The 12,162-nt window shown below is 40.3% G+C and overlaps 1 protein-coding gene across 1 annotated transcript; it reads left to right on the top strand.

The window, feature by feature from the left end:
- Positions 1-280: 280 nt before the first annotated feature.
- On the top strand, positions 281-3,169 carry LOC148038280 (xyloglucan endotransglucosylase protein 7-like). The gene is made up of 4 exons (XM_087670309.1): positions 281-607; positions 673-773; positions 1,065-1,258; positions 2,358-3,169. The coding sequence occupies exons 1-4, from the start codon at positions 433-435 to the stop codon at positions 2,971-2,973; spliced, it is 1,086 nt and encodes a 361-aa protein (XP_087526435.1). The 5' UTR covers positions 281-432; the 3' UTR covers positions 2,974-3,169.
- Positions 3,170-12,162: the final 8,993 nt, after the last annotated feature.

Below are 12,162 nucleotides of genomic sequence, written 5' to 3'. Positions count from 1 at the left end.
GTTACTGGTGCCCGATGGTAGGACCGTTTGCGTTCCTTTTGAATGGGGGTGTGCAAAAATCAAGTGGGGTGCATCCAACACTAAAGTTACTTCTACGGGAAACAATACGTCTTGACATTAAATGTCAATGCTAGCAAAAGACAAACTTATGACAGGGGGTGGCTTTACTTTTAAAGACCAAACCGTTGTTCTCTCTTTTGGGCTTGAGAGAGAGAGAGAGAGAGAGAGCGAGCGCTGCAGGAGGCGATTGAGATTGCTGCGAGTTCAAAATGCAGTAAGTAGGAGGCAGAAGAGAAGAGAATGCCCTTCTCCATCTCAACACGCATACCTACCTGCAAGTAGTAAAAGAAACTCACTCTCACAGCTCTCTCTCTCTCTCTCTCTCTCTCTCGGCCCCTCTTACACCACACTAGTCCATCTGTGAGCTCCTTCATGGGCCCCTTAGCAATCAGTGGCGTCTTCCTTCCTTTCCTCCTCCTCTTCTGTCTCTCCACCTCCTCCCTTGCAGCAGACCTTGCCTCCCTCTTCTACACAACTTCCTCTAGCGGCCTTGTGGACTTTGTGGATGATGGCCAGGAGATTCATCTGGCTCTAGACCAGAAGAACGGTTCTCTCTCTCTCTCTCTGTCTGTCTGTATTGTTGATCTGCTTTAACACTTCTCTCTTTTGCAGCCTCTGGCTTCCAGTCCTACGATGGCTACCTCTATGGCAGCTTCAACATGCGGATTAAGATGGTGCCTGGTGACTCTGCAGGCACTGTGACTACTTATTATGTAAGATTTGCTCCCACGAGATTTTCAGTCTTTTTGGCTTAGGCCTTGCACGAGGCATCATAGCATATCAATCTCAACCAAATTGGCATGTAAGGCTTCCTTTCAAATCACCGGAAACCTCAGCATTCACCAGAGAGTTGCTGTAGCACATCAACTTCAGCACATAACTGTGTGATTCAATGCAAGGGTGTCTTCCAATTTGTCTGTAGAACGACTTCAATCATACTTATTATCATCGCTTTACAGCGTTATATACATTAATGTTCCTGATTGAATGCCACTTTTTTCCAGTTTTCTTCGCTAGGTCCGACCCATGATGAGTTGGATTTTGAGTTCCTTGGCAATCAGTCTGGCGAGCCAATCCAATTGCAAACCAATGTGTATGCAAGTGGCATCGGAGGACGAGAACAGCGTATTTTTCTGTGGTTTGATGCAACCATTGACTTTCACAACTATTCAGTGCTGTGGAACGAGCAGCAAGTAGTGTAAGCAACGACTCATTTCTTACACAATGTTGTTCAAATCTTTGATGTGTGGTGATGAGTGAGGAATTTAGATGAGTAGCCTGGTCTGAATCTCAATGCAGAGTAGAGTTATTGTCCTGCATTATGTGTTTGGGGCAATGTGTAGACAATGTCTTGGAGCCTGCATTATGTTTAGGGCGGGGCGATTATGTTGTTCAAATCTTTGATGTGTGGTGATGAGTGAGGAATTTAGATGAGTAGCCTGGTCTGAATCTCAATGCAGAGTAGAGTTATTGTCCTGCATTATGTGTTTGGGGCAATGTGTAGACAATTTCTTGGAGCCTGCATTATGTTTAGTGCGGGGCTGTTTGACTTGACCATGTGCGGTTTATATAGACAATGGAATCTCAATGCAGAGTTGAGTTATTGTCCTGCATTATGTGTTTGGGGCAATGTATAGACAATGTCTTGGAGCCTGCATTATGTTTAGTGTGGGGCTGTTTGACTTGACCATGTGCGGTTTATATAGACAATGGAGACTAAATTAATTATCTGAGTAGAGGTTGCTCTTTCTGACATACACCTAAAACTGTATCATCACAGTTGCAGTCTCAGTATCATAGTCTCAGTTTCATCTGTAAGCATTCATGTGAAGCATGATTAAAGGACAAGAAAGCTGAACTGTCTCCAAGTTAAGTCACTAAAGCTTGATAGACTTCTTGGTGTACTGCGGTGGCTCTCAGCAAATTCCTGGGCCTAAGCTGTAGTTCTCTGGCCTCATTGAGTGTCACTTGATGGGTATTCATAATTGTATTCACTAGCGCAATAGTGTATTGGGCTACTGGCATCCTGTGTGAGGCCTGTCTTTAAGAGCTGCTTGACCAGTGTCTCTAATGTGTGAGCATTGGGTGCTCCATCTTACTTTATACAGGAAAAGATGGGTAGAGTCATTTCTTTGTTCCATACATGGATCCACTGCAATAGACCGTACAGAGGCTATAGGGGTGGGAAATGATGGTCCATGTAGTCGCTTATTGCTCATGGTGTGGCAATAGCTGAATAATAATGGTGTGTAAGGAATGCTCATCCTAACGGAAAATGTCCTATTATAATGTTGCAGATTCGCTGTGGATGGCATACCCATCCGTGTTTACCCAAACATTGAAGCACAAACTGCAGTGCCATATCTTCACAACCAATCTATGAATGTCTATGCCACTATATGGGATGGGGACAGCTGGGCAACAGAGGGGGGCAGGATCAAGATAAACTGGACACATGCCCCATTTGTGGCATCATACAGGGACTTCACTGCAGATGCATGCACGCAGACGGCGACAGCAGATGTGGCAACATCAGCGACGGAATGTGCATCAACCAAGTGGTGGAACCAGGACATGTACCATGCTCTGGACTCAAGCCAGCTGAACAAGCTGAAGTGGGTGCAAGACAATCTCATGGTCTATGATTACTGCACTGATGTGAAAAGGTACAACGTGACCCCCCCTGAATGCCTTCACAACACACCCATTGCAACCTCAGGGACGGCCCCATCCCCCGTATCGTCAAGTCCTGTTGATGGAAGCCCTAATTCTTCACCTGCACTTCCTGACACAGCCTCCCCTTCCACTGCATCTGCACCCGGCTCATCCCCATCCGTAGCCCCTCCCATGGCAGCTCCTCTCTTGGACTTGATCATTATCACTGCCGTGCTTTTCCTGTCCTGGTGGTATTAACCATTAGTTTTTGCCTGGCCCTGCTTTTTGACCCTGGCGGTATGCCTTAATTCAATAAGGCCTATTCTTTGGTTTCTTATGGGAGCCTCCTCATTACTGAGTACTTTTTTGTAATCCCTGCAGTTTATTCCGCCTAGCCTTTCATTATTAGGGAATCAATCACCCTGTCATTTGTAAAATTTTGTGATTTTGATTACTCATGTGTTTTGTTTAGTCAGCTGGTTGTCTGATAAACAAACCATCTTTCTCAGGATTTCCGCCTAGCCTTTCATTAGGGAATCAATCATCCTGTCATTTGTAAAATTTTGTGATTTTGATTACTCATGTGTTTTGTTTAGTCAGCTGGTTGTCTGATAAACACACCATCTTTCTCAGGATTCCAAGCACCTCCCTCTCAAACAAGGTGAGTTCAAGAGGGTCTATCTTAAAGTCGAGGTTCACACAGGCTTCTTGTTAAACAAGAGAGGGCCCCTAACCTATAATAGTGTAAATTAACAAGAGGATCAAAGAAAAGGAGATTTTAAAAGCTCTCGTTGGGGAGTTTCAACTAATTACACAAAAATTGAAGAGTTCATTTTGCTCTTTTGTTGGTCTTTGTAGTCGCTTGAGAGGAAAACGAGTAGGCAAAGTATGTGTCAAGGTAACAACAAGGGAGAACATTGAAGTTTAGGCGACAAACTTTAATGTGTACATAAATCTTTCAAATTGAGCAACATATGGATATCATCTTTAATGATGTGGCTTTTGATGCTAAACCTGATGCTTTGTAAATATTTTCTAAACTTGAGCATTAAACCACTTTGTTAAAGCAATAAAGATGCAAAGGAGGAAAAAATTTATAGCCAATCTTACTTTTTGAGTTGCCATTGCTTTGATTTATTTTTTTTGTAATATGGTTGATTGTATTGAGGTAAAGTGATATTCACGTTGCTCCATATCAAACCTAGTGTGACATTCTTAAGTCCTATCTAGAGTGGAGTGGAGTGGGGTGGGAATGTCACTTCTATACATTCTACCGGTTAGCTTAACACATTTAAAATTCCAAAATAGACGATATTGTTTCTTCTTAGAGAGATGACATAGATTGCTACCAAGGAGATCGAGGTCCACCTAGTTTATCCCTTTAGGTCATCTTCTTCATTACCATCTTCCAATAGAAGTTGATTTTTGGGAAGGGGGATGCATATCGATATTCTTAACAAACTTTATCATCATTTCCTTAAACCATTTGGCATCGTTTTGCTTCTAGGTACCTTTTGTTGCTATGATGCAAAAAAGAGGATCTTTTTGCTTCTTCATTTCCATCGTTAGGAGTGAATGGTCATTGAGTTTGCAAACTTAAGGCTAAATTCAGAAAAACAAACCTAGGGGAAGATGGCCAATCATCTCTCATTGTCGAGAGGACATGCAATATCCACTCCTTTTGATGAGTTGTCAAACAAGTCTTTTGAGTGATGTCATATGTAGATAGCCATCTAGGCGATCATCATCCCATAGATCCTTCCATTCCTTTACTCCCTTAACAAATAATGCTTTTGATGGTGTTAACTTGGTGTTTATAAACACTATGGAGGTGCCATTTCGGGTCGGGAGACAATTGCATTAGATTGATAGAGCCAAAACTTGAGTGAGTTGTGCTAAAGTGACATTCCCACTCCACTCTAGATAGGACTTTAGACCAAGTGTTAACACACATAAGATGATCCTAGGAGGGTACACACACACTAGCAACTTTTGAGAAGTTTTGAGTTAAATGGCCCTGGTTGGAAAGATTCCTAGTTATATAATTACTTACATGCAAAGGCAATGATACAATCAGTGAGCGTAGGGTGGTCAACTGCTCCCAATTGATGCAGTGACAATAAATCTCATCTCCATTTGGTTGTACAAAGTTCCAAAAGAGCTTTTCCATTCTTTGCCATGCATAAAGGAAGGATCAATGGTACAAAGACTGTCAGAGATTTGAGCACATGTTGAAGTACGTTTGCTTTCGTATAAAGGAGAGGAATAGAACTCCAATAGATAAGCTTTCCACCAATTTTCTCATAGAGGCAATCAAACCTTTCTTTCTCAATAATGCCTATACCCATCAGGCAACCAAGTTATTTGATGATCTTAGAGGACCTATATCCTTCAGATGAAACTTCTCTAGTATCTCATTACCCTTTAGAAAGTGGAGCTATAAGATCTCAAATTTAGTAATGTTGAATTTAGAGCTAGAGACTACATTGAATTCCTCATAAAGATTGAACGAAGTCATGAAGTTAGCCTCCTCTTCTAAGATGATATTAACAATGTTATTAGCAAACAATTGTCCATTAAAAATAGAATAGGGCAAGGGTGTAGCCTTGTCTTGCTAAATGTTTGAGATGGATAGATTCTTGAAAATAACAATTGATGCAAATACAAGCAAAGGTATTGGAAACAATGTGCTAACAACACTACAAAAGCTTGCATCAAAGTTCACCTTGGCTAAGAGTAGCAAAATGAGCTCCCAATTTACTCAGTCATAAGTTTTTTCAAGATGAATATTGACGAGCACAAATTTCTCATTTAGTGTTAAAGCATAATCAATAGATAGTATCAAGTTGAGAATGGCATCATGGATCTTACAACCATGAACAAAACCAAATTGTTTTGGATGGACATTATTAGCAAGCATAAACTTGATTATGCAAGAAAAAGCTTTAACTGCTATTGTGTAAGCCATGTTAAGAAGGGTGATGGGACTCCGATCTTTGCACTCAACCCTTCCCTTAGAATTGGAGACTAGTTTAATCACTTGTGTTTACCTTTCTAAACATCTCTTCTCTTTGATAGAATTCATTTATAATCTTTGTCAAATTATTGCCATAGATGTCCTATTATTCTTAGAAAAAATTGATAGGCAAGCCATATTCTCCTAAATACTTATTCTTCTTCATCCAACCAACCACATGGCGTAGTTTTCCTTTAGAGAAGGGACAATTGAGAACATTATTTTTATTTGGTGTAAATAGAGAAGAGTAGAGAGAGACGAAGCAACCAAGAGTACATATGCACAATGGAGACTTGAGCACATGGAGAAGTAGGAATGAGTTTTTCTTATTTTTCTTTCTTCTTCTTCCCCACAAAAGACTTAGTCTACAACAAAATGAACGACGAATATGCAAGTACCAAAATATATATACATGTGATTACCAAGTGTAAACATGCTAAAGATAAATGAGGTGGCACAATGAATATGCCATAACTAAGAGTGGACTACATGGGTGTAGTTAGCCATAGAATTAATAGCATATCCTGTGTATTAGTCAGCTAATATGCAAGTCACTAAAGTCATGCCACATCACCAATGTGTGTAGTGGATGCTTGCTCATGTGGACCTTGACATCTTAACACTCCCACTTGAGCTTGTTGTTGAGAATCAAGCTCGTGATCAGTATCACTGACATGACTGACCTTATCTAGACAACTGTCGTCTGAGCTATCACTCTACATGTGTGTTGTAATAATTGAGTCGGTTAGACTCAACCATAGTTTGTGGTACGGTTAGTTAGTGACCTAGTGTGTTTATGAGTTATGTGTGATTAGACTTTAGTAAGCATTATGGAAGAATGAGAAGAAGAGAACAATGAGAATTCACGACTATCTATTACATCTCCATGTCTTTGTCTCTCTCTCTTCCTTTAAATCTTCAACATGGTATCAAAGCCTGAAGTGTGAAGGCTTGGCAACGGCCATTTGACATCAAAGACATTAGATCTAAAAAAACGTCATCAAAGGATACTGTACATATAGCCCTTTTTTTGCAGAAGCCATATCTTGCTATAGACTAGATTTTGGAGAAACGACCTACCTATCTTGATCGTTTTGATGTGGTCTACAACTTTGCAAAAGAAAGTTTTTTCAAATTCTTCATTGATTTTGAGATATTTAGCATAGACCTGTGCAGACTAGCTGTTTATTCCTATAAACAACAGGTGGTTCCATGGCATTGGTGGCTTTCATCCTAACAATGTATATGCCCTTATTCTCATGTATTTAAGCATGATATTGAAGTGTTAAATGCTCGGTTTTGGAGCTTATTTGTAGGCTAGAAACAATGCACTGGTGCTGTCCTGAATTTGGAAACAATATACATACATGGTTGTAGTATCTATGACACTTATTTACTACTAACAATGCTTGGATCATACCACTTGAGTGGTAGATGCTTTTTGGGATACTGTGAGTGCTGAAAGCGCAAAGTTTGGACTAATTTGTTGCTAGTTATATCGGGGTATTGACTGGTTATTGTATGCAGGAAGGATACCTATCATCTTCATATGACATACATGCAATATATTTTGACCGGTTGGATATGTATCAACTCCTGCATAGAGTGGCAACTGTATGAGATGTTTTGGGGCTGTTTTGAGATTTGAATACTCTTGTTTTAGTAGAGAAAACATTGTCGGTTATAGCAGTGGATTGGCTATAAACAACCTATGCTTAGAGTATTTGGCAATGCTACTTGCATATAGTACAAACATTGATGCTTGTTTGGTCACATATTGAATCCCTAATGTACTGGAACATGTCTATGGCGGTTTAAAGATATTTTTGAGTTGAGAATACCCTGATTATTGTAGAGTTTATACTCCTGGTCATAACAGGCTGCTTGCCTACCATAAACTATGGGAAAGTCTAGTGACTATCAGCATCAATTCTAGGCATCTATTGATGCTTGTATGGACATACTTTGTTGCTGGGATGTTTTGCCACTACCATAGAATGTTTTGAGCTGATTTGAGCTTGGTTTATGCTCAATTGATTGTGTTTTTTCATGCTTGAATATAGTTTACGACAAGTAGGTAGTCATGAAACTCTACCTGAAGAACTATAGGAAGTTGTTCCTGAACTACAAGAAACTGTTCCTAAACTACAGGAAGATTGTTTCTAAAATGTAGAAAGGCTATTCCTGAACTTCAAGAAAACTATTCATGAACTGCAGAAAGTTTTTTCTTGAACTGCAAGAAGTTAAGCACTTACAGATTGCATATAGCATTGAATACCTTAGTTGCAAATATGGCAAATGCTCAAGGCACTGTCAATATTACTCAAATTATGGGAGAGAAGCTTGATAACAAAAGCTTTTTGATTGGTAGAGGCTATTCACTACAAGGATTTAAGCTCATAGCGACGGCGAGTAGCGACGGCGGGTAGCGGCGTCGCTATTTGCGTCGCAAATAGCGATGCTCCACAGGGAAAAAAAATAGGCCGAAACCGAGCGTGGATTTATTTCGCATTTTTGCGTTTTGTGTTTTTGAGAGCGAGAGCGAGGGAGAGAGCGACCATCGTGAGAGAAGGAGAGGAAGAAGGCTTGCCGCGGCCGCGGCCGCCGTTGTTCGCGAAGGAGAGGAGGAGCCTTCATCGCGAAGAGGAGCCGCCCCACAGTCGCCATATCTCATCGGTGAGTCTCTCTCTCTCCTTCTTTTGCTTGTTTAAGGTTTAAATCACTTTCTCTTTTGCTTGTTTAGGAGAGGAAATGAGAGAGAAAGAGAGGGAGAGGGAGAGAGAGGGAGAGAGAGAAAGAGAAAGAGAAAGAGAAAGAGAAAGAGAAAGAGAAAGAGAAAGAGAAAGAGAAAGAGAGGGAGAGGGAGGGGGAGGAAATGAGAGAGGGAGAGAAAGAGAAAGAGAAAGAGAAAGAGAGGGAGAGGGAGAGGGAGAGGGAGGGAGAGTGCATTCTCTCTCTCCCTCTCCCTTTTGCTTTTGGAGAGTGTTAGGATATATTGTGAGAGGGAGAGGAAATGAGAGAGAAAGAGAGGGAGAGGGAGAGGGGGAGGAAATGAGAGAGGGAGAGAAAGAGAAAGAGATGTATACTCAAATGGATAGCTTTATGGAGATGTATATCTGCTCAAATGGATAGCTTTTGTCTACTCAAGATGTAGTCCACCTGTGTGTGTATATATTGGAACGATAACATATCCATGATTATGGTAATGGAATGCACTTTGCTTTTTTTATGGGTACCATTACATCGACTCCTTAAGAGGGCTAAAAATTGGTCATACACTTTCTAAAGTCTAATTAGGAGATTTAAGATGCACGATAATAGGCTTATCGATAATGGTATGCAATGTGCTTTACCATAGGCCACGTACATTGGTGACTCTTTAAGATAGCTTAAAATTGGTCATATCCTTTATAATGTCCAAGTAGGGGATCTAATTGTGATATGCATAATTCCTTGTTTTTGTATTAACTTTATAGGCATAACAAATTAGTAATCATGCCAACTAGTCAACAGAAGGACTAAAAGAAAATGATCCCCTAGCTAATGGTCATTGTGGTACTTCATCAAAATGAACCCAAAAGTATTGCCATAGAAGAAGAATCCCTTAAATTGAGCATAGGATATTTTCTTCAAATGTTATGACTATGAGTATAATTGATTGGAATAAATTTTATAACTATGGTACACACACACACACACACCCCCACACATGCATAAACATTTTTACTATTTGATATTGTCTTTGATATGGCAATCTTGTATTACATTGTTGCATTTGATGTCTTCCAATCATTACAATAAAAGTTGATAAATTTCATAGATGGCATTAATTTTTATACATGGACCTAGGACAAAAAAACCACATTACTAAGATGCTTTTTGTTGAGATTGATTTATTATTAGACTAAGAGATCCTCAATGATGCTCATAAATTTTGTTAACTAGGATTACTTATACTCAAAGCCCTCTAGTGCAGTTGTATAAGTAATCCTAGTAGAGCCCCTCTAAGATACTCAAAGTACATAACCTAGAGACCGTAGCTAGGTATATAAGGTATAATGGCCATACAAGAAGACACCTCAATAATTGACTGATCACCACTAAATCCCAAAGAAGAATCGTGTTCCATCCCCTTCAACTCTATATTCACCTCGTGAAGAACTTCATTAATCATAGCATCCTTGTCACCAATCTTTTTGTTGCAATGATGAAGTAACATATTCATCACTTTTCCTTTTAGCATCTAAGGCATTATCCAATCTTTTAGTCAAGTCCAAACATTTAGTCTTCAACTCATGAACCTTATAAACCAATGCTTTTTTTTTCTACAATAATGAATAATTATCTACCGGGACAAACAAGTCCTTGAGCATGGTATATGGCCGAGATATAACATCAATAAATCTCTCAACTACTATGTCCTATGGATTTTTTACATCAGTCAGTAAAGCATTTCTTATATCTTGAAGTTTAGATTTCAACACCATGGATGCATCAATATCAACCTCAATGTTTTTCAAAATTTGCTTCTCAACCTCTTGTAGAGGCTAAAACCTCTTAAGCAAGAGCTTATGGTCAACTTGCAACTTGACATACATCTTCATAAAGCTATCCATTTGAGCCGCGTTTTCCCAAATTGTATTACAAGTCATTAAATTGTTTGTTGTAACGTAGACAAGATGGAAAACGAAGAAGGTCTTGTTGTTTAAGATCGCGAGGCGTATCTTAATCAGCGTGTCCCATGTTCTTGCTCTTAATGCAAGTTGGCAATTAGACGAAAATGCCGATTGTCTATAGAACACGTACGACGATTTGGCGAGTTTCAATCTGAGATCATTGATCAGGCGATTGTGGATTTTTAGCAAACGGTAATTTGAAGTGAATATCAATCATGCATTGTACTCGCAAGCTAATTGAATACCATATACAATAAGATTGGGTCTTGCGGGTAAATTTTCTATCCAGGGAGGTGATGTCTCGCTCCAAGGGGGAGTGCACCCTTTGCGGTCAATTAGAAGAGTTCGTGGGTATGCAATGGATGGAGTGCAGGAGCCAATCCACCACTCGCAAGGCCAATCTATACTGTCAATGCCAGAGGAGACAGACAATCTTCCAGACCTACCTACAATCTTGAAGCCTGAGATGGAGGCAATGATCGATGCATTGATTCCCATGGATGTCGAGACTTCTGATCTGCTTAGAGAGGAAGCATCCATACCATTATATGATGGGTGATGAGTATCTCGGTTGAAGACACTGCTTGCACTCTTAAGTGTACAAGCAAAATACGGGTGGAGCGATACGAGTGTGACCGAGTTATTCAGGTACCTTGCACATAGGCTTCATTGATTTTTATTTCTGACACTATTATTATAAACATTTGTGCTTTTTCAAAGTATTTTATGATTTTTTTCAGGTTATTGAAATATCATATATTACTACCTGCAAATACCATGCCTGAGTCTCGTGATGATGCACAACATGTTTTACGGAAGCTTGGCATGGACTACAATAACATCCATGCATGTATCAATGATTGCATACTGTTTCGAGGAGAATATGAGACTATGGAGACATGTCCAAAGTGTGGTGCTCTCACAGGTATCGACATGACTTGCAAGGGCAAATCATCCCTCAAAAAGTTCTCAGACACTTTCCGCTTATCCCCTACATAAACCACATGTTTCGTACATCCGGCATGGTGAGCTTGACAATGTGACATGCGAAAAATAGGTCCACGAATGGAGTTCAACGAATATCAGCGGATTCACACGCATGGAGCCACATTGACTCTACCTTCCCAGGCTTTGCGCAAGAGCCAAGGAATCTTCGGCTTAGTCTTACAATGGATGGCGTGAACCCATTCGGTTTGCGCTCAACTTCTTACAGTGTGTGGCCTATAGTCCTTGTCAACTACAACATCCCTCCATGGCTTTCTACGAAGAAATGACATCTCATCCTTAGCTTGCTTGTCCCAGGCCACTATAAAGTAAAAAATATGGACGTGTATCTTCGTCCATTAGTCGATGAGCTTAAGATTTTGTGGGAGGAGGGGGTCACTATGCAAGATATGAGCAGGCGCGATGGTCGGCAGTCAGCCAATATTCGAGCCATTCTCATGTGGACGATGCATGACTTTCCAGGATTGGGAGAGTGCTCAGGTGAGCATGCCTCCATTCTTGCTGGTAATATCTATATTTTATCTCATTCAATTTAGGTCGTGGTGTTGGAACAGGTTTGGTTATCTCAGGTTATCATGCATGTCCATTGTGTGGGCCACAGTTAGACTCCCGAAGGTCACGAACCATGAAGAAGATGGTATATCAAGGACACGCTGCTTTCTTGCCTGAGGATCATGAACTCAGGGAAGGTTTCCTTGGATGATCTCCAACACGTATGAACGTCGCAAGCTGGTACAAGCTGAAAATGGT

The sequence above is a fragment of the Lygodium microphyllum genome, chromosome 3 (assembly GCF_053477565.2).
Source record: "Lygodium microphyllum isolate KBCC chromosome 3, Lygodium_microphyllum_v1.1.10, whole genome shotgun sequence".
Classification (NCBI taxonomy): Eukaryota; Viridiplantae; Streptophyta; class Polypodiopsida; order Schizaeales; family Lygodiaceae; genus Lygodium; species Lygodium microphyllum.
Note: the sequence above shows the minus strand (reverse complement) of the source record. Positions and strands in the feature narration are given on the sequence as shown.